We start from the raw sequence: 27,720 nt of genomic DNA on the forward strand, positions 1-27,720 counted from the left end.
AGTTTTATTAGGGGGTCCGCATTGAGAGCAGATATATAATATAAAAGAGATACCTACATCGATATAATATATGCAGTGAGGTTACACTAAGGTACCTGGCAGGAGGAGTAACGCCAGTCCCACACGGAACCCCTGGATGGCCCTCTGAAGGAAGAATTGTCTTATTTTGGCAAATAAACTCAGCACAGGCCATCTGTTCATACATATACCAAGCCATGTGTAATGCCTCGCGACGCCATGTAATAGACCTGTCCTACCAAGGACTCCGTTCTTCATGGATATTCCCAGTCTGCGAAGTAGTTTCGTATTCAACGACGACATTATCTGTGCGTCTGATGTGGCCCAGCTGGTGGCCCTCGACTGCTTGGTTCTTGGCCGATCCCAGAATACATTCCTGGCTCTCGACATTTGTGATCTGGAGGTCAGCGTTCTTTGCCGGCGCGGACTTCTTACTCCAATAGGAAGACTCATGGCGACGCTCGCTGCTTTGATAGGGGTATTTGCTAGTGCTCTTGAGCGTGCGCTTCCCAAGAGCTAGCTCGATAAGTGGCTGTAGAGTGGGGATGCAGGAGGCGAGAATAACCACGTTCGACTCGACACTATACAGTAGACTTGTTAGCTTCTTGTCAATTAGACACATGGAATGCCATACCTGGTCCAGATGACAAGATCTGCTGTGGCATCTGTAAGGTGTCAATTAGTGTCTCATTCATGCTTAAACCTTGCTCGACTCACAGGTAGAATCAGCGAGGTCCGCAAGATTTGGAAGCTGAAAGCATTTGACAATAGCCATTGCACCAGCGCTGGACATGAAAAGTGGTCAGTCTTGGAATAGTTGAGAGGTACTTCACAGACTACACTTACACTGCGCCCAGGCTTAAAGCAGTGCACAAGGCCAATCTTTTCCGCAAGGACATATGGAGCTTCATTAGAACCAGGGTTGGGTACACGGCGAGAACAAGATCTGCAAACGCAGACACAGCTATAGAATGTTAGTTTAGCTCCAAAGAAGCAGAACGCGTCCACGAGATCCAAGAAATCCCCACCTCCTGTAAAGATTGCATAGTTGATGAGGATCCAGGTATCACGACAAGTGGCTCCTTGCGCCATCAGAGATGTCTGCCACAACGCCCTCGGAGGGTCGCACATGGTGAACAGCACTAGGATGCAGATGCATGACACCACAGCTACCGTGGCTGTCAAACCCCACAGTATAATCCGGTGAACCAAGGTCGGATTCAGTAGACGTGTGAGCAACGCCGCCACCGCGAGTTTTGGCAGGGAAAAGGCAAGAATTCCGAGTAAAAAGCCGACATAGTTGATCAATAAGACGGTTTCAAGTCTATCCGCTATTACAGCAGAATGCTTCCCATATCCAAGTGAGACGTTCACCGTGGTCAGGCAAGTATATGCAAGTCCTACGAGCTGGAGAATCGCTGTCAGTTTCCAGCGATCAAAAATGGTGCTCATTAAACAGCACTCACCATAGATACTGCAATCAGCCAGTCGTCTGGACCGGGATTACGCAGTACTCGGAGCCGGATAAACAGTCTTGCTATTACCACGACGAGCGCGATGCTCGTGAGCACCCAGAAAGCGGCCAAAATCCGGGGGCCTTTGCTCTCCTCTGCATATCCTGGTGGATAGGAGTCCATCTTCCTGACTCTCTCAGACGCCAATGTCGAATAAGAGATATGGATGCAACATGGGATTTCGGATAAGGGAGATTCTGATTTATGAGAGCCCTTCAACAATGACGGACCGACTCTATCATCCCAGGATCTTTACCTTCACCCCTGCATATCAAATAGCGCAAACGTCAGGGTCGAGCTGGTGGCTTCCATTAGAGGAACATAGTGCGTTAGTATGTGGATCGGCCTTTGTCTAGAATGGCAAATAGGCCGGCAACCTATCTTCCCTGGAAAAGTAGCACGAATCTAATGCCGCAACTATCGGAACGTCAAAGGATTGCACCAAGCCACAGGCAATCAAATGAGTGACATGCAGGAGCTCCACCAGGATGAATGGATTCTTCCGCTTCCTATTATTGAGATGGCCGAAGGAATGCCATGTTGGCCGATTGCAAGAACTAATGTCGCATCATCAAAAGTCTGTAGTAGGATGGATAGACAAAGGAAAGAAGACGTATCGTTTGGAGTGCCTCTCACAGACCCCACATCGCCTCAATAACGTTGAGTCTAAAGCGCGTGCAGGTTGGTTGAGGTATGGAGGTAACGCCCTTATCAGACATGCTTTTGGTCAATGCAAGATCATCTAGATAGCCCCATTATTTGGAAGGAGCAGCAGCTATGCCGCTGCACAATTATGAAACACCCAGAGTCTCCAGAGTAATTATCACGCTTATTGTTGGACGTATAGGGAGTTTTCCTTGCTGGACTCAGGCTTAGCGTATTTGTCGTATTCCAAACCCAGTTGCGACTTCAAGGGATTCATTGAGCACTGCGATGTCTATGTAAAGGAATGGGCTCCAACAACCGCACGACCTCGGTGGGACTGTCCAGTTGTCAACCAGTGAGCAGCACATCCATAGGGTTTAAACGAGCCCCGCATCGGAAAATGGATGACAGGTCTAGCGGCTTCAGACTCCTGGGGTTCGAACTAACTACCTTGCACGGCCGATCCTAGTCTGACACTAGTGACTCAGAGGCGTGCCCACGATAGGCCGGAAACATGTCATGTTGCCCTAGGCCCATGCAGCGGTTCATTTCCTCGTACTAGACTGGCGTGCGATCTAACGACTTTGAGCAGTCCAGAAGTTCGGCGAAATGGGACGCTGATGGGGGATGTCGTTCCTTGGTGTCGGCAGGAGGACGCCATGGACATCCAAGTCCGCGTATTTTTTTCCAGCATTGAATATCCCCAGGATACTGCCGACGGTGGATTCACCATTTCACCGACAGTACACTGACATTTGGAATTGCATTCATCCTGTCTTCATTGTACAAGGATCATCCGTTCGAGCTCGCGCGATTCTGTGCGGTGAAGCCACCTTGCATGGCCTTGTCATTGGCCCCAGCCGCTAGTAGCATTCTAGGAGACCTGACTGGTGAGATTCGCCACATTCTTATGAGCCCAATGAAGCCAACCCCTTATCGAGCTGCACGATGGAGAGGTCGTTGCGACAGGCCGGCCCTGATGGGTGCCGGGGCTGCGCTCCGATAGCTACCGTGCCATGGCAACTAGCTGTTTTGTCGTCATATTTATCACCACCAAGACCCCTGAATGACCCGTTCTGTGCTTCGAATCCCCGGTCAACTGCCTTCATTGAACAAAGGCAATTCCCAATATTGTCAACAACTTTTACGACAATCGCGATTTCCAGTCACCTATCGAACACCCAGGATGGTTTCCGCAGAAAGCTCGACAGGAAATGAACTATCGAACGGCGACGCGGATTGCGACCCTAATGGATATACTGTCAAGGGTGCAGAGACCGATGTCGACCGAATTGCCATCTCGCCGAATGCACCCCACGATGTACCGGCTCTCATAGAACAGATCGCATCCAGTGGCATGTCCGTTTCTTTAGAGGATACACAAGCACGCTGGAAACTGCGCGATGCCGCCCGCTCGTTAGCGGACGCACTCGAAACACCGCGAGAGAGGTTGATCAGGCAATGTTGGTCACAAGTAGGCATTTGAACCAGTCGATTGAGTTCATGTTGATAGAAGATGCTGATTGTTTGGAACTTTTGAAAAAGCCCACAGAATTTGCCGCGATTGAGACAGGTATAGACTTGGGGATTTTCAGGTTATTGGCCGAAAGTACTCAGCCTGTGTCTGCGTCCCAACTTGCGTGCAGCAGTAATACCGACCCCATTATGCTGTGTAAGTCACGAGATTATTCGCATATGTCGCATTCTTTTCTCATCGTTGCCAATCTCACAGCCCGCATCTTAAAGCATCTCGGTGCGACAGGGGTGATTACCGAGACTGGTCCTGACGAGTACCGCGGAACCAACTTTTCGCATACATTGAGCGCGGAGAAGTATGCCGACGGATATCCAGTCATGTTAGTATAGCGCACTCTGTTGTTCCGGCAATGTTCCCCCCAAGATTGCAATGAACCTAACCACATCTTGCATGTCAGAGCGAGATGGTTTTACCCAGCTATCTTTGCCCTTCCCGAATTCCTCAAGAAAACCGATTACCGCAACCCTACAGACCCAGGAAATTCCGCTTTTCACCTAGGACACAAGACGGAAAAGCACGTCTTCCAATGCGCACAGGAGGATGCTCTGTTCGCGAAACAATTCGGCAACCACATGGGCGTGTATCGTCAAGGGAGACCCAGTTGGATGGACCAGGGCTTCTATCCTGTGATGGAACGACTAGTAGAAGGCGCTGGTATAGAGGATCAAGACGTCCTCCTGGTTGATATGGGCGGAAGCATCGGCCATGACCTCTCCGAGTTCAGGAGAAAATGGCCGGATGCGCCAGGTCGTTTGGTTCTGCAGGATCTTCCCCAGGTCATCCAAGGGGCGAAAGGCTTACACAGTTCTATTGAGCCAATGGCCCATGACTTCTTTAGGGAGCAGCCGATCAAGGGTAAGCTTGCTGTGATAGGAAAAGTCTGTGTCTACTAATCGCTGCATACAGGAGCCCGCGCGTACTATCTGCATTCAATTCTGCATGATTGGCCTGACGAGATGTGCCAGAAAATCCTGTCAAACCTCGTTCCGGCTCTTCGTCCTGGATACAGTAAAGTGCTGATCAACGAGAATCTGATTCCCCCAACCGGAGCGCAGCATGAGACTACCAGTCTGGACTGTATCATGATGGCTATTGCGTCGACGGAGCGCACCGAGAGCCAATGGGCCCGACTGATTGAGTCGGCAGGACTCAAGATCGTGAAGATTTGGACGGTCCATAAGGGGGTGGAGAGTCTGATTGAGTGTGAAATGGCGTGAAGGATGTTGATCTGTTGATGATGATGGAGGGGTGTTCTTGATAGGGCTCTGATAGGAGAGCCGATACCGATTGGTCGATGTGATAGTATCAAGTTGACGGCAGGTACATGTTCACCACGAAATACTATCGTCTTCTGTAAAAGGGAGACTCTCCTCCTCGTCATCTAGAGAGGCAACCGATGAACAACGAGAAATACAAGGTATAGAGACAGCTGCAAGAATGAAAGCACCTCGTGCAGGCAGGATTTCTCCGCACCCACGTGACTTCCCCGGCCTCTCTTCTGCCCCACCGTCTGGAGTTTATCACCGTCTCCTCTTTTCTTCTCTCTGCAACCCTCTTCTCCCATGGTCTACTAGGTACCCATGTTGATGATTCTCTCCCGGACCTAGGGCTCCCCATCTTCACGACGGCTCGTCCCATCATGAATGATGAAGTTGCGAGTCTCCGGACCCTGATTCTGCGTCGATGATATTGATATGTCCTCCACAGCGCATAATAGCCAAACGCCCACCGGCAATGGTGTGACTAAGCGCAAGTCGGGTATGCGATACCGTCTTCTTGAATACTATGCTTCATGCGACCAAGATATTAACAAGGGCTGTCATATAGGCTCTGCAGCCTGTGTTCATTGTCATCGGCGTAAAGTCCGATGCGACGCCCGCATCGTCGGCCTACCATGCTCCAATTGCCGCTCCACGGGCAAAACCGATTGCCGTATCCATGAGAAGAAAAAAAGGCTGGCTGTACGCTCGATCCTGGATCCTGTTCCCATTCGTTGTCGTCCTCCTGCTCCAGATCCTGCACCGAAACCTACAGCGTCCACTCCTATCGTACAGCCGACAGCCTTCGCGACTACTTTCCGCGGGATCCAACCCGGCGCAACTACCCCTGGCGCAAGCGATGCCGTTACCAACAACAGCAATGGCTCCCACATCCATGACGCCTCGTCGAATTCAAATGGCCAAGTGTACAATCGCCAGTCGGCTGGCGATTCATCGCTTGAGCGTGACTCCCATAAAGATTTGGAAACACGACTGGTAAAGCTCATTGATGAGGAAGAGTCAGGCAGTCGGGAGATCCAACGGGGTGTCCGCGCAATCTACGTCGGTCATGAACTGTCGAACATGTCATTTCTAATCCGCCAGCAACGAGACAAAGATGACGGCGTATACCATTTCGCCGGGAACGAAATCCCCAGACGGCAGTTGAAGACTGGACATGACCAACTTCTCATCGATGCCCTCACCTTGCCAGAACCAGCGCTCGCTGATGAGCTGGTGGAGGCATATTTCACCCACGTAAATCCAGGGTACCCTATCATCGAAGAGGATTTGTTCATGACTCAATATCGCAGCCGTGACCCTGCCGATCCCCCACCTATCTTGCTCCTTCAGGCCATTCTGCTAGTTGGGACTCATGTCACACGTGCTAGGGCGGATCGGGATGCATTGAAGGAGATCTTCTTTCGACGTGCAAAGTGGCTAATTGATAATCGAATTGAGCGCAATCGCGACATCATGGTCCAGGCCGCTCTTCTGCTGACTTGGCATTCGGACAGCGCCGATGATGATGTGGCCGCAAACGCTCATTACTGGGTTGGAGTGGCTGCGAGAATTGCTACGGGCCTCGGTATGCACCGGAATCCCGTACAAAGCAGATTTGTACCTCGCGATCATCGGATGTGGAGGCGACTATGGTACATCCTGGTCCAATTCGATGTCATGACCTCCTTATCCCACGGTCGACCACAGGCTATGTGAGCTCCTCACCCCACGCTTTCAAGCTCCTTCACAGCGTCACTAACTAGATCCAGTAACCTTGAAGATTCCGATGTCTCTCCGCTAACGCATTCCGACTTTGAAGGATGTGGTTCACGAGTGCAGTCGGACTATGTGATCCATTTTTCCGAGCTCTGCACAATGATTTCATATATAGTCAGGGAGCGGTTTGGGCTACGAGTCAGCGCCGAGCGTCGGAAGGCAGTGTTACAAGAAGCCGACGAATCCCTCGCCAACTGGTCTCTAAAACTGCCTGATAATCTGCGCCTCCGGGCATCGGATATGGACCCTTGGTCCGCCATGCTCCACTTGACATATAATAATTTCCTCATTCTCCTCCATCGGCCGCATCCACGGGCGTCCGCATACTCGGATGACTACGGGCCACATGATGCAGAAATCTGCAGTGCCGCCGCGGGAGTCATCGCGTCCATTTTTGAAGAACTCCGCCTCAACGACCGCCTGAAGTATTTGTGGTATTCGGGCGTCCATACATTGTTCACCGCGATGATTCAAGTCCGGGTCGAGCTACGGTTCTCCAACCCTGTGCTCGCGATCAACGCGCTCCGCCGATTCGACTCGGCGTCCTATTCCCTCCGCGAGCTGGCGGAGTACTGGTCCCATGCAAGTACCATCCTCCGACTTTTCGAGGACTCTAAGCGGCTTCAGGAAGATCTCCGATTAGCCACAAGTGAACGACCCCGACGCTTCAGCAATAACCACAACTCTCATGACGGGAACAAAAACGCCTCCAACACCTCCACGCATAATTCCTCCAATTCAGATACCCCCATGCAATCCTCCCAGATGCCTTTCGAGGTTCCGACTCCCGAATCTCCACACCTTCCCCAGACTCAGGCCACTGTGAGCCCGCACCAACAGCAGCCGTTCGACAACTGGATCCCGTCGACCAACTGGGCGTCCATGGATCCGATGGACCATCCCCGCGAGTTCTTAGACTGGCGCCAGCTGTTTTCTTTCACGGATCCGGACCAACCTGTTCCGATGGCCATTGAGGGGCTTCCTGAATTGGAAGACGAATGGCGGCAGATTTACTGGCAGGAAACCCCGATGTCGGATCTCCTCCAAGAAGGGGGATGGATGCATGGTTGAACTGTTTCCCCCGATTTCTTGTCTATATCTTTACCTCTTCAAAGCCCATCTCCATGTGTTGGAGAATCGGCAATGATGCATATATCTACTATTGAGACCACTGATGATGAACACATTTATGAGACCGAATGAGAACAGTATTATCAATCAAGCTAGCGTGCTTTAATTCCATGGCGCGTTGTCTAGTTCATGAGTTTTAGGACAAGTTCAGAGCTCGTTAGACACGAGTTCAGTACTCAACAGTAATGATAGCACCAAAAGAAGCTGGATACAAGATGGCCTAGGACTTGCAATGGCCAGGAGTGCATTCCGAGTCAAGGGATCCATACGAGCCCTTCTGCAGGCAATTGTACAGGTTTTATTTAACCATGAAAATGTAGCATTCCCGGAAACCCGTATAAAGTTGATAAACATGGGACGACAGTAAAGGAAAGATAGGAGAGGAATAAAAACGCGCCGCCCCTGAATCAAACTATCTGAGTATCGTTTAAACTTGTCCTTGTCCTTAATCCGTCAAAGGCCATACGGTCTGTGTATCGTCAAGATGCCGAGGAGAAAAGCCGGTCGGCAAAGTGGTGGATTTCGTGTCTTCAAGTGGGAGCGGACCAGATATTGTCCTCATGGCCCACGCTTAATAGGACTCGCCGCCGGTTCCATTGTGAGGCTGACCCACCATGGTAGAATAGCCATACGCCGAAGGATCCTGCTCCGAGGGATCCAAAGTAGGGGGTATCATGTTGTTCGTGGGGTCGGCCGCGTCAAACGAGCCAGCTGGGCGCGCGGCTGCACTTCCCACACCACCGACTGGCCCACCAGAAGTGTATCCGCTGCTTGTTGGCCGGTTCTGTTCGCCCCGTGCGGATTGAGTCTGATCAGGTGTCAGAAGGATTGCCCTTGTGAAGTACAGCGCGGTTTGTTGGTCGCGCAAGCGTGTCAAAGATGTTGCATAGGTCTTACCTCGCGATATTTGGACAAGTAGATTTTCAGAGCTTCCGCGTAGTTCTCGAAGCCTAGCGAGGTCATGGCAAACAAGATGTCTTCTCCGTTGACAGTCTTACGTTTCTCCTGCTGGCATTTTTCGGACGCTATGACAGCTATTAGACAAGAGCAGCGCGAAGGGCGGGCAAATGGACTTACCCTCGCTAGTGATGAATGAGATGAATTCGCTCACGCATTCTTGCATGCACTCCTTCGCTTCTTTGGCGATTTTGGCATTCTCCGGCAGAGCTAGTTTCATGATACGGGCCACTGAGACTAGGTGTTAGCATATAATTCCGCAGAGAATCCAAATAATGAAGTGTAATGCGCGCAAGAAGCGATAAGAAAAAATTCATTGCGTGAAACCCAGTGACATCGATGCGCGCGCATAGTCGTGGTGAGCACCGCCCCCTGAAGAGACATCTTGTATACGAATCCACAATCTGGGGTAAAAAGGTAACGACAAGAAGAACAAGCGACGGCGGAGAATATGGTTAAAGGGGGCATGGCACACAGCTGGACGGAGCAGGTCGACAGTCGCAAGGTACGCGCAAATCAGAGGGACGGGTAGCTGCAAGGAAGCGCAACTCACCATTTGCAATTGGTAACCACCTATCCTGCTCCTTGACCTCGAACTCTCCCTGGCCCTGCGTCTGGTCTTGCTCTTTTTCCATTTGTTCGTGCTCTTCACCCGATTGAGCTTCAGGTTCCACCTCGGGCTCTTTAGAAGGGGAGGTCGACGACATGATTTTTAGCTATTTGGACGCGTGCAGCGACTATGGGAACCTTGCGACGCGACGGTCGTGTCTAATTGCTCTGTTGGCAGAACCACGTCAGAGATGCGGCGGATGCGCGATGCGTTTGGGACGGTGGACACGACGATCGAACTGCGCCAAGACCAATGAGGATGTTGACTGGCTGGGCAGCGATTTGCTTCACGACAGCCTAGATCGGGGGAGAAAGACGAGGTCAGCACGTGTGTGTGGGGGTGGATGCGCATTGTTGTCGCGATAGTCGCTCGGGCCTGGCGGTGTGCGCCAGGTCCACCGCCGGGATTCGCGCTGAATGGCGCGCCAGATAAGCCGACCCTTACTTTTGGGTAAATCCGCTTATCGGGGTTGGGGTAAGGCGGATACGATGTGATTTGATGCCCAGCGACGAGGATGGCGCACGGGATCCCGGGAAAGTCTGATTGTCTGGATAGGGTCGGGTGTGGTGGAATTCAACTTACAGAGGATTCTTGCAGTTTGATGGTGTGGTGGTTGGTTAACGTCAGCGACAGGGTGACTGACGCGGGTGATGCAACACAAGAGGTGGTCGTGGTGGGTCGAAGACAGTGGCACGTTGCGCAAGGGAATTAATCCTGCCAACACCAGAAGAAGGATAATGCACCGTCGTAGAAGGCGTTGGCTAGGCAATCGGGAGATTTGGGAGGGCGAGAAGGAACAACAGTGGCTGAGAGGTGCCAGTAATTGGATGATGTTGTGACTGGAGACTGGAGACAATTGGCGAACCAGAAGAGTCCAGCAACTCGACCGATCACTGGCTGTTGTTCAGGGTGGTTAATTGGCAGGGGAAGTACAGCGCCCCTGAGAGAAAAGGTACCAGATGCGCCTCCACACGTGTACAGACGATCCGATGGGAGGTAGACTGGAGATGGATGCTGGGGAAGAGAGAGAAGAGAAGAGAAGAGAAGATGATGATGGATGGTCGAGCAAGGAGAAGGAGAGAGGCGATACGTGGTCGATACGCTTCCAGGGTCTAGCTCTATGTTATAGTTACCATTATGACGGTATATTCGGTTCTGATCGTGTATTGCACGTGACCATCTTTACTCAGCCTGCCTGTCTACATTCACTGTCTATCCTGATGCGCTCATCATATTTTCCATGCGTTCTCCAATCTTCTCTGACAATGTCCCTACGGCCGGATGGGATGCCGGAAATCCAATTTAATCACACCATAGCATGGTCCTGAAACACTTTGTGTCTACCCAAAGATGCACGGGCTGCGGGGTCTTCCAGTTCCCCATACCAACGATGCGGACGATTGCCCAAATGGGGCCAGTCAAGCCAGTATCGGGTAGTCCGTCGCATCTGATACAGAGGGTCTTCGGGGAACATTCCAGACGATTTCCATCAGGTGCTGAACTGTTAATTACAGCATGCTTCCAGGCACTAGTGTCTCTTAGTTCTGCGCTTCCCCAAGGCTAATACAAAGCGTTCAGTGGTGCCTTAACATTGAGGCTAATCTTAAGACGCACGGCCGTGGACCATCTGGAACCGCCCTGTTTTGGACTTCATTGCCAACTCAGCTACGCTATAAAGTCGGCCCAAAGGATCATGCCATCACGCCTGGCTCTGCAGATAAACATTAATCCGCCAGCCTCACGGCTGGCTGCTCGAAGGGCAAATTATTCAGTCTGGACAAGGACAAATCCCTCCCACTACGAGCTGTTGTACAGTCAGGTCAAAGACTTGGCCGCCGTCGATCTCCACAAACGCAAGGAACAGGCCATCTTCCTTGACCTCGTACGTTATCACTTTCCAGGAGACAACCACCTTCAATATGATAGATTCCCATCAAGTCGGTCAATTTCCAAACTCCGATTTTTATTTTCCTTCTATCTTCGCAATTATCGTAACATAATACCGCTGAAAACGAACAAAGACACGGCTCAGACATGGGTATGGCGTAAACAGAATCTGGCCTTCAAGGCTGCACGACCTGAATATTGTTCTTCTTCTATAAGGCGAAATGTGTTAGCAATCTTCGTTCTCGCCGGGACATTTCCACCGTCCGAAGGAAAGCACCAACCTTCCAGTTGTCCAATTCGTCCTGCTTGGCCTTGTACTGCTTCATCAGCTCCTCCAAGACCTGCTTGAGTCCGTCCGAGTTGGTCTTCAGAGAGGGAAGAACGTCCTCAACGGTGCGTTCCACCAAGACTCCGTTCACCATGCGAAAGCACTTTCGGTCCCGCGGCAGAGGTTCGAGTGTGTCGATCACGAGTCTAGTTGCACGTCGTGTCAGCTCATATTCAGTTATGATTGCGGAGAATAGTCGGAAATCGCATGGTTCTCGTTCGAGAGGGACTGACCTGTGCTCCTCTGCTTCGCTCTCGATATTGCCGATCCGCTGCGCCATCTGCGTCAGGGTGTTTTTGTAATTGCTGTACTGGTTCTGCAGCTCTGCAGAGAGTCAGGTCTGTTCCACGTCCGTAGGTAACAATGAAGACGTGCATGAGCACACATACCCTGCTGCCGCTTGGGGTTTAACGCTTGACTCGCCATGATGTTTGGTTGGATGTGACGTGCAATGGAGAGGGGAGAATAATGCAGTGCGGGGCCCTTGCTATCGGAGGTCAATTTGCACGGAGCTCAAGTCTCGCGGCGTCAGATTGAGATATCGCGACAATGGGCCAATTTATGGCCCTAAATACGAGTTTTACAACCTCTACGTAAAATTCTATGTCTTACAATATCAGGGACATAAACATTCTACCTGACACTCTCTCGAATATCCCAGTTCAGAATAATCTCATAGGTCACGTGATACTACGTTTGCCATGTTTGCAGCCTTGTCGATACAAGTCCGCATTTATCGCCATCGTCGTCCACTCAACCCATCGCCAGCAGCGCTTGCAGTACGCAGCTGGTCGCCCTCTTAATAATAACCGACCATAATAAACGCTCTTTTTAAAGGGATATTTCATCGATATTCCTCCACAATGGCTTCCAACGAGATGCCACCAGCCAAACGGCTGAAGAGCAACCTGCCGGCGCCGCTCCGCGACGCGAAGCGCAAGGACATCGACAACTGGGAGACGAACCGAATGCTGACATCGGGAGTCGCCCAACGACGAGATTTTGATGGCGACTTCATGCCCGAGGATGAAGAAGCCACGCGCGTCCATCTGCTGGTCCACGACCTCCGACCTCCGTTCCTCGATGGCCGAACGATTTTCACAAAGCAGTTGGAGCCCATATCGGCGGTGCGCGATCCGCAAAGCGACATGGCCGTGTTCAGTCGGAAGGGAAGCAAGGTTGTCCGGGAGCGGCGCCAGCAGCGCGAGCGACAGAAACAGGCGCAGGAGGCTACCACCATGGCGGGCACGGCGCTCGGGAATCTGATGGGAGTGAAGGAGGACGAGGGCGATAGCGCGGTTGCTTTGCCTGTGGAGGATACCTACAAGAGCGGGAATAAGTTTGCCCAGCATATGAAGAAGAGCGAGGGCGGGCAGAGCTCGTTTAGTAAGAGCAAGACGCTGCGCGAACAACGAGAGTTCTTGCCTGCGTTCGCGGTCCGCGAGGATCTGCTCCGCGTTATTCGTGACAACCAGGTGGTAGTCGTTGTGGGCGAGACGGGCTCGGGGAAGACAACCCAGCTGACGCAGTTCCTTCATGAAGACGGTTACTCGAAGTTTGGGATGATCGGCTGCACGCAGCCCCGGCGAGTGGCTGCCATGAGCGTGGCGAAACGTGTGAGCGAGGAAATGGAAGTGGATTTGGGCGATCTTGTCGGATATGCGATTCGCTTTGAGGACTGCACAAGCGACAAGACGACGATCAAGTATATGACTGACGGTGTACTTCTCCGCGAGTCGCTCGTTCAGCCCGATCTGGACAAGTACTCGTGCATCATCATGGACGAAGCGCATGAGAGAGCTCTGAACACCGACGTCCTAATGGGTCTACTGAAAAAGGTTCTCGCCCGCAGGAGAGATCTGAAGTTGATCGTCACCTCCGCTACGATGAATGCCGAGCGGTTTTCACGGTTCTTTGGCGGCGCCCCCGAGTTTATCATTCCTGGAAGGACATTCCCCGTTGATGTCCACTTCTCGCGCACTCCTTGCGAAGACTACGTCGATAGTGCAGTCAAGCAGGTCTTGGCTATTCATGTCTCGCAGGGTCCTGGCGATATCCTAGTGTTTATGACGGGCCAGGAAGATATCGAAGCCACCTGCGAGCTAGTCGACGAGCGACTCAAACTACTAAACGACCCGCCCAAGCTCAGCATCCTGCCTATATACAGTCAAATGCCGGCTGAACAACAAGCAAAGATCTTTGAACGCGCCGCCCCTGGGGTGCGCAAGGTCATCGTCGCCACCAACATCGCCGAAACAAGCTTAACTGTTGACGGTATTATGTACGTCGTGGACGCGGGGTACTCGAAGCTGAAAGTGTACAATCCGCGGATGGGCATGGACACGCTACAGATCACTCCCATATCGCAAGCGAACGCCAACCAGCGGTCCGGAAGAGCAGGCCGAACCGGACCCGGCAAAGCCTACCGTCTCTACACTGAGATGGCATACAAGAACGAGCTGTACCTCCAAACGATCCCCGAAATCCAGCGCACCAGTCTGTCCAACACAGTCCTCCTCCTCAAGTCCCTTGGCGTCAAAGATCTCCTCGACTTCGATTTCATGGATCCGCCTCCGCAAGAGACCATCACCACATCCCTCTTCGAGCTCTGGTCCCTAGGAGCGCTCGACAACCTCGGCGACCTGACATCGCTCGGCCGCCGCATGACGCCGTTCCCCATGGACCCGCCTCTCGCGAAGCTCATTATCACCGCATCCGAAGAATACGGCTGCAGCGAGGAGATGCTCACGATCGTGTCAATGCTCTCGGTGCCGAGCGTCTTCTACCGTCCCAAAGAGCGCCAGGAGGAATCCGACGCCGCGCGCGAGAAATTCTTCGTCCCGGAATCCGACCACCTCACGCTCCTTCACGTTTACACGCAGTGGAAATCCAACGGCTACTCGGACGGCTGGTGCACCAAACACTTCCTGCACGCCAAGGCCCTGCGCCGCGCCAGGGAAGTCCGCGACCAGCTGCACGATATCATGGTCGCGCAGAAGATGCCGCTGGTAAGCTGCGGCACCGACTGGGACGTCATCCGCAAGTGCATCTGCTCCGGCTTCTACCACCAGGCCGCCCGCGTCAAGGGCATCGGCGAGTTCATCAACCTGCGCACCAGCGTCACCATGCAACTGCACCCCACCAGCGCGCTCTACGGCCTGGGCTACGTGCCCGAGTACGTCGTCTACCACGAGCTGATCCTAACCAGCAAGGAGTACATGTCCACCGTGACCGCGGTGGATCCGCACGTAAGTTCATATCACCCCATCATCACATATAGAAGACAGCAACTAACGTGTACATGTCAGTGGCTCGCCGAACTCGGAGGCGTCTTCTACTCGGTCAAGGAGAAGGGCTACTCGCAGCGCGAGCGCCGCGTCACCGAGCACGAGTTCAACCGGCGCATGGAGATCGAGAGCCAGATCGCCGCAGACCGCGAGCGTGCTGCCGCCGAGAAGCAGCGCGAACAGGAACGGAACGACCCGACACGCCGGCGGCGAGAGGTGGAAGTCGGCTCGGTCGTGCGCCGGCCAGCCGCCCCCGGCAAGCGCGTCGGCGGGGTGACTGCGTCCTCGACCGGAGGTCGCAATGGGACCGGTGGCGGTGGCAGCGTGGTGAAGAAACCGCCCATCAAGCGGAAACCGGGACGGGCGTTCTAGTGTCCGACACTGTATCATAAACCATAGATACCTGGATAGAGCATATATACCCTGATGAAGCTGGATCGAGCCACGCAGACGACTCGTAGCTACACTCAATTGACACGACCTAAGACAGGACCAACATGGGATATATTCCACAGGCAACTCACGCCACGCGATATACATGCAACTACCTAGGTACCTTAACCTCGGAAGTGTCCGACCTCGAGACGTTGTCGGGAGCCGCACAATCCACCAGGGAAACAGCACGACATCCAACAGCGCCACCACCGCAGACAAACCCAGCCGCACGCTCAGTTAATGAAATTGATACAGAAGAAATGCAGAATCAAGCTCCCGAAGATGTAATCCGCAAAGGCCCTGTAATCATTAGCACACACTCCACAGCACACACACCCCCAAATCAGAAGGCATACCTCTCATGCGAGACCGCGCCCACAGAACCAGACTCCTTCCCCTTCGCAGTCGCCGCGGACTTGGCCCCCTCCTTCGGCACGCCGTTGCTCGTCTGCATGCGCAGACTAGCCGTGAGGACGAACTGGCCGACCGCGGCGCAGAAGCCGCTCAGGAACGCGTTGAACGGCTACACAAAAACAGAGCAAAGCACGTTAGCCAATATGTTATACCAATACATGTTCACTTCTCCTTTTCCTTCCGGGGGGGAGGAGTGGGATCGAATGGCCGCGGCCTGGGACGGAGTGAGGAAACGTACAAAGTTGCCCGCCAGAACACAGTAGACGAATTGGATGCCGCCGACAAGCACCAAAAAGGCCATGAATGCGTCTAAAAGCATCGTGCGCTGCGACGTCGTTGCGAGGTACTGCTCCCACACGTGGTAGGCGATGTCGTAGACGGAGGAGTTGGCTGTGAGGGTCTTTGGGCCGGAGGAGAGCTTGGGGGCGGGTACGGCGGCGGCCGGCGAGGCGGTGGTGCGTTTCGCGGGCATTGTGACGGTGGGAGGTATCGAATTGGGTCGAGGGGGGGAGGGATTGGGTGGTCGCGGAGGTGGTGTTGTGCTGATGTTGGTGAGTAGTGCTCCATGAAGCTACTGTGTACACATGTCGGTCACGTGATGATAACTGGAGTATACGTAATGGTCCATACCTATGCATCAGTCGATAGTCACTGCCGATGTGGTTAACTACGGATTGAACTATGGAACTATGGATTGAGAAACGTCGTGTATGTATGGAATATTATACAGAGCATCCACAAGGTGAATGAGAACCAGAAAGCCCAGCTCGTCTGATAGATTAGTCGAATCGCGAGATCCTATTTGTACATCGTCATAGTCATAAATCTGAGTGAAGTGTGATCATTCGGATATCATATGTGAGAGGAGATCGTAAGGAGCGAGAGGGGAGAATGTTCAAAATATGGCCGTATCAAATCCACCAGGGGAATGAAACCCAAGTCTAGAACAAGAAAAATCATAAATGACAAGCGTTCCAGGCACGAACGTTAAGGAAGCCAGTCGAACACGTTGCCAGTCAGGGTGCTCATCGGATAACTCGACTGCGCCTCTTGCATGTCTGTATGGAAGTCCCGCATGACCTGGTCCCATTCGGTCCAATTCAGCTGCATAGCTGGATCTTGAGAGGGTTCTGCAGTAGGTCTAAGCTCTTCAGCAACGACATCTGATGGACTAAGGCCGGTAGTTGCTGGCGGATTGGTAGTCTGTGGCGGATTGGGGATCCGGACATCCTGAGGATTCTGAACAGAAAACCAATCGACATTAGGAAACAGCTCCTGGAACAAGTCCATTGGTCCTTTTCGGATGTCAAAGTCCATTCCCCTACCAGCGGGGCCGCCTGACATCTCCTCAGACATCGTGTCTGATAGCGTCACGTCTGTCGCTGGGAATTGCGGCAGAGGAGGTGGTGGTATGATAGTTGGCGCTTCGCCGCTGAGAGAGAAGGGCGGAGTACCAGAAGACACCGGGACAGTTCCAGTTCCAATCTGGTTACGTGTCTCTTCTTGTTTTGCTCTGAACGCAGACGCGCGTTTCATCAACCGCGCAAGTGGCCGCCAAAGCATTCCTTTTCGTTGCTTCGAGGTCTGCATCCATTCCTCATAGAGACAGCTTACCACATTCCAAGCCCTATCAGTCAAGGGGCTTAGTGGGCGAACGCACAGCTCTGACAGCACGAAAGCGATGGCATGCCACTGCATATTCGTGGCAAAGAGCCAATTCCACTTTTGGGTGTTCTTTTCCATGGTCAATAAGCGAGAAAACTCGGTAACCTCGACGGAAGTTTTAAACAGGCTTTCCCGAGATTCATTCGTCAAATTGATTCCTTGGTACGGTCTAGTCATCGGGTGATGGACGACAAGCCATAACTTGGTGAGAATGAGACGGCCGACTGTTGCACACACCCACTGAATGGGTATCGTATTATCACAGTATTTCAGGTATCGTTCCTCGATGCGGTGGTTTATCATCTGGATTATTTTCCCGCAACGTTCTGGGGACGGTTCTCGAGGTCCCGGAGCATTCTTATTCGGGCACGCATAGCCTATCCGTCGCAGTGCGACCGTGATATCACAGCGGATCAAGCAGAATGTCATGTCTGTGAATCCTACTCTCTCCTGCGGTGGCTCCTTCATGTCTGGAGAGAGATCGTCATCGTTAACGTTGAGCGGAAGTCTTGTGTCGTATAGCCTTTCGTCGATCTGGAACTCCGTCCCGTGATCCTCGGATGACCGAATATCCAACAAGCAGATATGCCACCACAACCGTCGACGCATCTCAGTTTCAAACGGCTTCAACCTAAAATTCGTGCCATCTCGGTGCAAACCCAGTCCTTGGGCCAGGCGAAGGACAAGGGCAGTCATAGCCCACACGAACTTTGTGTCGTCCTCCCGGCGCACACCAATGAGGAATATCACAGCGGCTTGCAGGAGAGTCAAGTTCTGAGTGTTTAAGAAATTCGCTTTGGACAAAGCCTGTTCAACTGCGAAGCGGTACCGACTCACGAGCGTGTCGCGTTCTTCGCCGAGTAGAGACACGCACTGCTCATTCGTCAGGCTGATGATCGAGACCAGACACATGGCCAAAAGGAGGGCTTCCGAGTTTTTGTCCAACAAGTCGAAGGACTGTGCGGCATTTGCGAAGAGCTGCTGCGCCGAGGGCTTATGGATCACGGGCACGAGTGGAGCCACATTCTCGATATAGATGTTCCACATTACAAGAACCTTCTCAGGTGGAGGGTGGAAGCCGCGCAGGGAGTGGGAGAGTGAATAGAAGCCAAATAGAAACCCATCATGATTCGCCGAATGGCTGGAAGCGGAGTTGGATTCCGGCGACGGGTAATCTTCATCCTCAGACGAGGATGGATCGAGGATATCCTGCAATTCTTCGATCTAAAAACGGGAATAATCAACATTTGCATGACAGATCATCGTTCAATGGCCGCAAAACCTACCTCATCTCCCAGGCTAGCCCAGAACCGATTGCTCACGTATCGGCTTCGGCCTTCATCGATGACGAGTCGCCCAAACTCATGCTGTAGGTTATGCGGTTGAAGGGGCTTCTTCGGATCGAGATTAAACGGGCATCCACCGTTTTCCTCCGTCTCTGTCGATGGTGGGACATATGCAGGGCGCTCCTGCGTGGCTGCGGGGACATTGGCCTGTTGCTGTTCCGGGGAACGTTGGACCGCTGCCGCGGCGTTTTTCTCACTGAGGTGCTCAATCACACCCTCTAGACGTCTGAGTCGAGCCAGCAACTCTGCGTCCTGCGGCCGTTTTGTCTTGCGTGGCGCCCTGCCTGGTGGGGGATAGGTGCATTCGATGCCAGCCCGGGCACAGTTCGAGCACGGACATCGCTTATTGCAACGGACCTTCCTTCGGCGACAGGTTACACAACTGCGAAGACTCGAAGGTTCCTGGGGGCCGTGAGAGGTCGACTGAGAGGTTGAAGTAGAGGGAGAGTCTCCCCGCGCCTGATCAGAGCCAGTCCGCGCAGGAAAGGAGGGGTGTTGAGAGAAAGGTGGGTTTACTGATTGAGCGGCTGGTGGGGGGTGTGACGACATGATGGCAAGTAAGGGATCAGTAGGGAAGCCTCCACAAGCTGCCTCATCCTCGAGACAGGGGAAGCTATCGTGATTGTGGAGAGTCGCGACTGTGGTATGACGGCGGACAACAGGGGAGAGAGGGAAGAATATAAAAAAGAAACAGGGAGAAAAAGCCACTGCAGAGGCCGACCGAAACGGGCATGTTTAGAGTTGGACCTTTTCCATCAGTCTTCGACTCATAGTGGAGCTTCCAGGGCCCTTCCATCGCCGCTCATTGGCGTCTGCCCGCGCAGTCCAGGCCCCAAAAGGACGATGGGCCGCTTATCACTGGTCGAACACCCGTCCCCATTACTAACCGCCCCCATGCATGTCAGACTCCTCCGTCTCTCCCTCCACGCCCTCTACCAGTCGTCCAGGATTCCGATCAGGGTACAATCTGATAGTGATGTGGCTGTATATGCCTGGGATATCTCATGAGGTCTCATGTAGGCGACGCCCTGACAAAGAGACGGCTACTGACACAGGGAACATCACGGTCAAGCTACTCCCTCTGACGTCACCCGTCTGACCGGCGAACAACAGCGCCATCGAAAGCTCGTATCTGATCGATCACCGCCATTCTAGGCCGGTGGCCTTGGGAGTGAATCTTGCCAGCCTGGCCATTCCAAACCCATGGAATATGAGTAACACCATGTCAGCAGACTTCATCTTATCTGATCGCTGGCTGGTTCACAGGCTGTGCAAAAGTGTAATTAATTAGTAGTCCATATTGTTCGGCCATACCCATATCTCCGAATACGACAATTTTCGGCCTTTTCCGTGGACACGGTCAAGGATAATGGGTCTGGACTTGTCTGGCATGAACAGTAATTCAAGTGTATGGATCGCACTTGATGATTACAGTGAATCCACCAACGAGTATATTTGTGTCCATACACGACCCATATATACCTATATCGCCATCTCTAGATACTAACTGACAGGTATTTACATCCTGAAGACCCAACCCATGCCCGAATTTTGTATGAAGGCCGCGAAAAACCAAACCTGAACGCCAATGACAGTCATAAAAATACAGAGACAACAAAAAGCAGCAGGTGAGGGAATATGCATAGGATGGGGAGTAAAAACGAAACACCGTATATATGCAGAGTATATGTCCAAAACTTAGATTAGCCTCGTCCAACCGACGACGTGCGTCTAACGGAAGAAACGCTCCAAAGGCGTGGTCCGGACGGGAAGACTGTCACGGCGTCGGCGTAATGATCTTTTTCGGGATCTGGATGGATGTGAGCATGGATCAGTCCAGTCATAGAAAATGGATGACTTACTTATCATCCCAGAGTAGAGTTTCCTCGTTGAATTCGTGTCTAGACGGAATGTCAGTTTTGTCCTTCGTCAGGCAGACAAGAGTGGAGACTTACCCCTGGAAGCTGGTGGCAGTTATCGACTTCGAACCATACTCTTCCTGGAGGAGTTCCGTATACCTGTAAGGGATCTTGACTGGAAACCCCTCAAAATGACTACTTCGGAGAGGGAAGATATCATTTTCCTTGCGCGAGTCAGTAAAGGAGTCGCGCATGCTCCCACCCGAATGCGACTTACGTCAAATCGATGGCCGTCTTTACACATCAACGCGCCCGTGTCGCCCATTTCTCTTCGGTGATCATCCTTGCGCACCGCCGTGATGTCGATAAACAATCCCGACGATGTATCAATCCATCGCGCGTCGATCACATTCAGCTTGTCGGCGGTCGACCGGATCACATAGTTGGGGTTGATTTCGAGCTGGTAGGTGCGACCGCCTTCCACGTCGGGGATGTCGAAATGGTGTTCGGTCATGTTGTAATATTCCGCGAGGAAATGAATGGACGGTTCGGAAATCTGCACATCGATGTCGTTGTCCCACGGGAAGATCTAGGGTGTGGTCAGCGAAAGACATGGTTCGAACAGGGCAATGGCGGCGCCGACCTTCTGGTTCCACCACCACGCCAGTAGTGTTCCGTGCATGATCCAGGTTTCCACGCCCATATCTGCCATTGTCGATAGGTAGGTTCGGATGAGCGCCGACAGGTGCGGGATCGTCTCCTCGTCTGGGAGAGGCTCGGATGCGAACCTGCAGGCGATCAGCGACGGCCCTGGGCCAAAGGATGTAGGGGACCTACCGCCCATCGTAATGATAATGGAAGCTATATTGATGTTGAGTAAATGTGGAAGCGGAAACTTCGGGATTGAACTTACGATGATTCATCTGCGGATCGGCGCGAGTTAGAAATGTCTCGATAGATCGAAGACGCGGTAAGGAGCACTCACGGAAATACTTCTCAGCAGAGACAGCGTCATCTCCACTGTAGTCTTTTGCGACCTTGTCTCTCACGCTCATGAAGTCGGGATCGGTGTTGGCGGCGCCCAGGGCGGCCGACACCAGCCCCGAGAGGCAGACAAAAAACCCGGATATCCGCATCGGTGATCGAAGAGAGAGTATAGGTTATGATGTCGTTGAATTCGGCAATCACCACATGCTCTGAGAGTCGGGTCGTACAGCGGCGCGTTTCCCGTCGGTGGTGTTTAAAATCCCGGTGTGACAGAAGGCCAGGATAAGGCTGGATGGCGGCGTGGCTCTTCCCGGGGGGGTTGTGCTGGGGTAAGCGTCGACAAAGGGGAAGGAAACGAATGGACGAGTCCACGACGTCAAGACAGGCGCAAGAATAAGGCGACGTATGTACAAAAGGGCGTTGACGTGCGGGTCAAAGAGCGAGAGGTTCGCGGACAGGGCGATCGACAGAGAGGGATTGATGTTCAGTGGGACAGAAGAGGCTTGAAAGGACATTTAACTAACTCATCGTCGCGTGCTCGGTTGCCGCCGTTGTCACTAATGGTGGCAAGTTCAAATCACTGGAAACAACAGCCTTGTGGGCCTTGGCAGCCCCGATTGCTGTGCCGATCGGGACTGGATATGGTTTATTCTTAGCATGTAAGGCCAGCAACGGGGGCATTGGCACTGATCAGCCTGTCTACCAGAGCACCTATGTGACACCGAATAACCTGACTCAACGACTCTGATTGTTCCATCTTCCATCTTCGTCCTATTCTCCTGAAAGACATGGAGGTCAAACACACGGCTCGGACACCGGCGGCACTTTTCCGATCTATAAATTAAATCCGGTTAGTCATGACGAGTCCTAGTCTACCTGTTCTCTCGCGTCCACCACAGAGAGCGGAAGAAACGGGGAGGCCGCGTCATGACCATAGTGGACGACCCGATCGCGCAACCCCCTAGTTCCAGTCGAACCCCAATTCCCCGACCAGCTCGCCGTGTCTCACTTCCATCTCTGTAATCACACTGCGGGATGCTTTTCCAGTGGTTTATTCGCCAAATAAAAACAACGGGTCAAAGCGATTGCCCCGACCAACCGGCCCTCAGATTGGAATCCGTCCATTCGTAGGTGGGTAAGACACCCCGGTCTCCACTAGGTAAAGGTGTGGAAAAGAGGTGGGAAAAAGTGGGAGTTCTTGAGAAGAATTCTGGGTTAAAAATAGTGGCCCTGACAACCGGTGGAAACCAATTCCTACAGTTGCCCACCAGGAAGTATAAACTCCGCAGGTCGACACTAGTCTCTCACTTAGCTCTCTGTCTTGTAGTTTGACCTCCTGTTCAACCTATGAAGTTCTTTCGAATCGGGGCTTAGGGACCAATTCGTCCTCGCTTGGTCCAAAGGCTTATGTGGCCTCGACCGCAGGGTGATATTGTGTCGGCCTAGGAGGATTCATGTGGTGCGATAGGGCTGTCCTCAATCTCCTGACTGTTGGAACGCCCTAATGCATCTCAGAATGATATCCAACCGTTTTGACAAAATCCTATTGATTCGACTTTGATGTTGGCGTGCATATAAGGCATGGACGCACCCACTGCCAGGTCGGACTGGTACGGTAATTTTATATAGCGCCTATCAGCCCGCTGGTGACGTCGGTTCCCATTAAACAAACATACGATGTACTTAAGTTTGAAACATGCTCAATCGCTAAATTGGCAGGATAACGGGCCTCCCTTAATTTTTTCTGCTCTCTGCGGAGTTCTATCCTATGTACATACTGAGTAAACTCCATGCTTACATGTAGATCATCCTAATCCACGTTCATGTATGTACATCCTCGGGTGTCCAAACTCGGTATGCCTTGGCGAGCTATCACCCCGATTGGATAGTCCGTTCGCAGATTTCGGACCAGGAGTAGGCTCAGATGTGGCCTTGATGGCGCACGTAGAGTTATCCTAGAGTGAGTCAACCTAAGATCGCTTTTCGGTTAGTTAACTGTTCCACCAGGTAAATCAACCCCCATTATCGACAAAATCATAAAGGGTAATGTGCACGGTGTTGAAAGATTCTTACGTCACCAAGTACTAAATTTTCTTCCTTTTTCTCCCTCTTACATTTGTCGACATTGTGCTATGTAGGTAGATAAGTCATGGAGTATCCGGCGAAGGTAAGGTAGTCTACTATTTGGCACCGAACTGCCCAACCTCATGCTTGAACACAACGAGGAGAGAGACCTGAAAAGATGTTACCGGAGTATCTCTCGGTCGATCGGCGACGGACAATCGGCGATTGAAGATACTATGGCGATGAAGAGGGTCTCAAAAGCTTACTACGTTTGGTAATGGATAGGCAGGCTGGCCTCTATCACTGCCTTCAAGCTGTTGGTGTCATTGGGTCGGGCCTTAGGGGCCACATCGTTAGTACTGCGGGGGACAGGTTCTTAATGATTCGTCAGGTTTTTGATATCTCTTCGGAGCGGTTAGATTCGACCCCTTTGAGCCTCTGATCTGTTTCATCCGTGGCGCGTCAAAGCTGTTAGTTCCCCTGAAAAGGAGAAACCGGTCCACAATGCGTGCTGGTTGGTGCCCTGGATGGATTGAGCTTCGCCCAAGTACCACCCACAATTCTAGGCAGATACTCCGAAAGTGCGCCATGCCCTGGTCTCTCGTATCTTGAGGGTTTGAGTATCACAGCGACAGTACTCGGTCAGTGCAATTGTCTAGATAGGGTTACCCTTTGGGTCGGCAGCATCTTATCAGATTCTCTGAGGTACTTCGGCGAAATCGATGGGCTGGCCTACCGGATTTTACTCGGGAAAACAGACAGATGGGACTCAGTAGAACTTAATGTGATTTTTATTAGTCTCTGGTTATTATTATCATTCCTCGGCACTTGCCTAGCGTGAAAACCTAAGTGGAATAGGCCTCTATCACATGACTGCGGCTTGCCAGTTTTCCACTCTCGGTCCACCAGCACTGGCGATATGGGAGCCAATTGGGTATCTTCCAGGAACGGCCCCCCTTTGGTCTCGTTGGCTCAGGGTTCAATTCTCCGTTCTTTGCATGGTTGGAACCAGCTGGGGGAGCTTAATGTACCCCCTCTCTCCTCGTTGGTATCTCTTTTCGTTCGTCCTCCTGGCCAGATCAATGGCACATTTCTCTCTACTACTATCATCAGATACCTCCGTCGTGGTAATGCAAGTCTTCGTGTCTCTTTGACTCTCGCTTACCATCTTCCTGCCACTTCCTGCCTCTGCGACTCGGTGGAACCCACTTGGTTGGATCCATGACAGAGATGGACGTCCGTTGCATCAATAATAGACTTGCCCAGTTTTCGTCACCGTCACTTGTGTTTGCAAATAGTTGCCTTTGTCGCGGACAATAACATTTGCATAGTTGAGTCCGGAGCGGAGCGAAGTCGGTTGATGACGGACGGAGAATAATGTCGACGGCATCTAGTGCAGCTGGTGACCCTGCTGCCGGTCAACAAGCGGCCCCCACGCTGCAACTAAACAGGTCCTGCGAATCATGCCGAAGCCTCAAAGTCCGCTGTCTGCCTGACAGCAATTCGCCCAACCAATGTCAAAGGTGCGCAAAGGCAAAAAGAGCTTGTGTTTTTGTGGCGCCGCAGAAGCGACGGCCCCGCAAGAGGACCGACTCCCGGGTCGCGCAGCTGGAAAGAGAGATGCGTCAAATGCGGTCTCTCTTGAAAGGTCGCTTGCAGGCGGATGACAGTGGCCCGGATAGCTCTGACAGCGATATGGAAGCATCCCTAGAATCAGATCAGAAGATGGACCGGAACGAGACCCTGTCACCGGCTATGGAAGCTCAAAGCAACACGTCAGGCCCCACGAGACACATCGATTCCCATTCTCCCAGGTTCCCACCACCACCGCTCCCTCGCGACATTGGGTTTCCCTTGACGTCCTTTACACCCACCCTTACCGAATCCTTTCCGGACAACACCTCCGGACCTGATGTCATTGAACGAGGCGTGATCTCCCTGGAGTATGCTGAAAAGCTGGTGGTTTTCTTTGTGACTGAGCTCATGGTTTTCGTTCCCATGGTGCTACTTCCTCCAGACACCACGGCATCCCGGTTGCGTCGCTCAAAGCCAGTGTTATTTCTCTCTGTGTTGGCAGCGGCTGCTTTATCCGTGGACGATAATCTGGCAGCTGTCCTCAACCAGGAACTGGTCCGACTGTATGCGGAACGATTCTTTATCAATGGGGATAAATCTTTGGAATTGGTCCAGGCTTTGCTGCTCATGATCATCTTCTATTACCCTCCAGACTCACCGCTGAAACTCCAATACTACCAATATACCCATATCGCTGCCACCATGGCATTGGAGATAGGTCTGGCATCAGGGAGCAATGTGACGAATGAGATGAGCAGCAAGCCCAATAAACGTGGCACTTATGATGAACATCTTGCCCAGCAAGCGAGAGCAGTTCTAGGATGTTACCATTTAGCGTCCACGTAAGTCTCAGTCTCATGTTAGTATGGAAAGCGTCGCTAATCAGTAACAGGGTTGCGATGAAAACACGTAGGCCGAATCTGCTGTCTTGGAACCCGTGGATGAACAAGTGTACACTCCACCTGCAGCGTTCGCCCCATGTCAGGGACAGGCAGATGGCTGTATGGTTCGAGCTGCAGAGACTTGTTGACGAAGTTATGACTTCCTTTGGTCTAGAGGACACCAGCGTCGTCAATCCGTTGTCAGAAATGCGTATCCTGACGATTCTGAGGTGGTTTGACGATCGTATGCAGTCCTGGAAGAAGAACATATCTCCTGAAATGCTACATGGTAGGGGTCCCTTTCCACATGATGAGGAAATTGATAAACCATAACTCATACCTGAGATGATCAGTCCCAATAGCGTTCGAGTACCACTATACCAAGCTTGCCATATATGAGCTAGCTGTTGGCGAAGGATACCGGGATCCTGAGTCGATCAAGCAGCAATATTATACGCTACCAGCACCGGACAGTGATATACAGCGCAAGGATGCCCCACTGAGCGCTGCCCGCATAGACATCACGATCAAATGGATGAATGCGGCTCAAGAGATGCTGGACTTCTTTCTCACTTGCGACACAGACCTTTTGCGCAAGATCCCCAACCTCGTTTACGCACGGGTTGGCGCTGCCATGATGTCTCTGTTGAAGATCTACCATTCCGTCAGTGTGGGATCCTTGGGGGAAGTAGTGACGCCGGAAACAATCAAGACTGGGGTTTATCTCGACGCTTTGGGCCGCAGACTCACCGAAGCAAGTGGAGATAAGAAGTACCGGGTTCCGAGCCGCTGGTTATATGTCATCGCTGTAAAAGGTCGAAGTTGGTATGAGCAAATCCAAGAAAAGACACACCCAGATGACAGGCAGGATCTCCACGCGGCGACAGGCACACCAGTAAATCACCCCAACGCTCTGCACACCCCACAATCGTTCGGGCCTGGTGTCCAAACATCAATGGAAATGGGTGCGGACGTTTCGCAGATTCCTAGTTTTCATCCCATGCCCGGCGGAACTTATGGACCTGGGCCACCGGTAGGCCCCGTTTGGCCAACGGATCAGCCAGGTACGGGTGTCCAGAATTATCTTACCATGCAACAGATGGCAACCTATCCGCCGCCGGTGTTGGCATCATATGCGTACGGGGGACTGCAGCAGCAGGTATCTCCAGGAGGCACCCACCATCACAGGCCGATGCCTCCGACAAATAGGGCGGAAGGGGACTGCTGGGTTCCTGAGGGCAATGTATATGGGATGTCGAATATGCAGGGGTTTTAGGCAAGACAGCGTTGGAGACTTTAGCCATGCTTGGAGAATGTCAAGCTCATCATACCCTGTTCTTAGCGTGTGGCAGACGGATTTGTATATAATAGGTTATGTTGCAAGTTGGTTAGTTGATGTCAGACGAGGCCCCTCTTAAGTGAGAGGGAAGACCAGGTGGGAGGCGAGACCACTATCCTTATAAGGAAATTGTGCTCCGAGTCGATACGACCATAGACCTGGGAGAACTTCGGGACCTACCAGACGACAGCGCTAACCTTGAG

At 52.3% G+C, this 27,720-nt stretch overlaps 10 protein-coding genes across 10 annotated transcripts; 4 read left to right on the forward strand and 6 right to left on the reverse strand.

Moving 5' to 3' along the window:
* Positions 1–253: 253 nt before the first annotated feature.
* On the reverse strand, positions 254–1,655 carry ATEG_03824 (uncharacterized protein; the record flags this gene model as incomplete). The annotated part of the gene is made up of 6 exons (XM_001213002.1): positions 254–599; positions 653–683; positions 736–803; positions 865–982; positions 1,047–1,425; positions 1,485–1,655. 6 exons carry the CDS (start codon positions 1,653–1,655, stop codon positions 254–256), a joined length of 1,113 nt encoding a protein of 370 aa, XP_001213002.1.
* A 1,708-nt stretch (positions 1,656–3,363) lies between these two features.
* ATEG_03825 (uncharacterized protein) lies at positions 3,364–4,931 on the forward strand (the record flags this gene model as incomplete). The annotated part of the gene is made up of 4 exons (XM_001213003.1): positions 3,364–3,651; positions 3,723–4,033; positions 4,112–4,569; positions 4,621–4,931. 4 exons carry the CDS (start codon positions 3,364–3,366, stop codon positions 4,929–4,931), a joined length of 1,368 nt encoding a protein of 455 aa, XP_001213003.1.
* A 543-nt stretch (positions 4,932–5,474) lies between these two features.
* Positions 5,475–7,823, forward strand: ATEG_03826 (acetamidase regulatory protein; the record flags this gene model as incomplete). Its single annotated transcript, XM_001213004.1, has 2 exons — positions 5,475–6,688; positions 6,746–7,823. 2 exons carry the CDS (start codon positions 5,475–5,477, stop codon positions 7,821–7,823), a joined length of 2,292 nt encoding a protein of 763 aa, XP_001213004.1.
* A 631-nt stretch (positions 7,824–8,454) lies between these two features.
* Positions 8,455–9,547, reverse strand: ATEG_03827 (nuclear transcription factor Y subunit beta; the record flags this gene model as incomplete). The annotated part of the gene is made up of 4 exons (XM_001213005.1): positions 8,455–8,691; positions 8,781–8,917; positions 8,961–9,071; positions 9,394–9,547. The coding sequence occupies 4 exons, from the start codon at positions 9,545–9,547 to the stop codon at positions 8,455–8,457; spliced, it is 639 nt and encodes a 212-aa protein (XP_001213005.1).
* A 1,966-nt stretch (positions 9,548–11,513) lies between these two features.
* ATEG_03828 (putative prefoldin subunit 2) lies at positions 11,514–12,091 on the reverse strand (the record flags this gene model as incomplete). Its single annotated transcript, XM_001213006.1, has 4 exons — positions 11,514–11,546; positions 11,619–11,811; positions 11,899–11,989; positions 12,055–12,091. 4 exons carry the CDS (start codon positions 12,089–12,091, stop codon positions 11,514–11,516), a joined length of 354 nt encoding a protein of 117 aa, XP_001213006.1.
* Positions 12,092–12,528: 437 nt separating this feature from the next.
* Positions 12,529–15,324, forward strand: ATEG_03829 (putative mRNA splicing factor RNA helicase (Prp16); the record flags this gene model as incomplete). The annotated part of the gene is made up of 2 exons (XM_001213007.1): positions 12,529–14,913; positions 14,974–15,324. 2 exons carry the CDS (start codon positions 12,529–12,531, stop codon positions 15,322–15,324), a joined length of 2,736 nt encoding a protein of 911 aa, XP_001213007.1.
* A 586-nt stretch (positions 15,325–15,910) lies between these two features.
* On the reverse strand, positions 15,911–16,273 carry ATEG_03830 (putative oligosaccharyl transferase subunit Dad1; the record flags this gene model as incomplete). The annotated part of the gene is made up of 1 exon (XM_001213008.1): positions 15,911–16,273. The coding sequence occupies one exon, from the start codon at positions 16,271–16,273 to the stop codon at positions 15,911–15,913; it is 363 nt and encodes a 120-aa protein (XP_001213008.1).
* A 515-nt stretch (positions 16,274–16,788) lies between these two features.
* On the reverse strand, positions 16,789–19,361 carry ATEG_03831 (putative C6 transcription factor; the record flags this gene model as incomplete). The annotated part of the gene is made up of 2 exons (XM_001213009.1): positions 16,789–18,690; positions 18,753–19,361. The coding sequence occupies 2 exons, from the start codon at positions 19,359–19,361 to the stop codon at positions 16,789–16,791; spliced, it is 2,511 nt and encodes an 836-aa protein (XP_001213009.1).
* Positions 19,362–20,543: 1,182 nt separating this feature from the next.
* Positions 20,544–21,807, reverse strand: ATEG_03832 (putative mannosylphosphorylation protein (Mnn4); the record flags this gene model as incomplete). Its single annotated transcript, XM_001213010.1, has 6 exons — positions 20,544–20,622; positions 20,675–20,713; positions 20,768–20,895; positions 20,949–21,260; positions 21,315–21,459; positions 21,509–21,807. The coding sequence occupies 6 exons, from the start codon at positions 21,805–21,807 to the stop codon at positions 20,544–20,546; spliced, it is 1,002 nt and encodes a 333-aa protein (XP_001213010.1).
* A 3,292-nt stretch (positions 21,808–25,099) lies between these two features.
* ATEG_03833 (uncharacterized protein) lies at positions 25,100–27,454 on the forward strand (the record flags this gene model as incomplete). Its single annotated transcript, XM_001213011.1, has 3 exons — positions 25,100–26,139; positions 26,190–26,467; positions 26,532–27,454. 3 exons carry the CDS (start codon positions 25,100–25,102, stop codon positions 27,452–27,454), a joined length of 2,241 nt encoding a protein of 746 aa, XP_001213011.1.
* Between the last annotated feature and the right edge of the window lie 266 nt (positions 27,455–27,720).

This window comes from Aspergillus terreus, genomic scaffold, assembly GCF_000149615.1.
Source record: "Aspergillus terreus NIH2624 scaffold_5 genomic scaffold, whole genome shotgun sequence".
Lineage (NCBI taxonomy): Eukaryota > Fungi > Ascomycota > Eurotiomycetes > Eurotiales > Aspergillaceae > Aspergillus > Aspergillus terreus.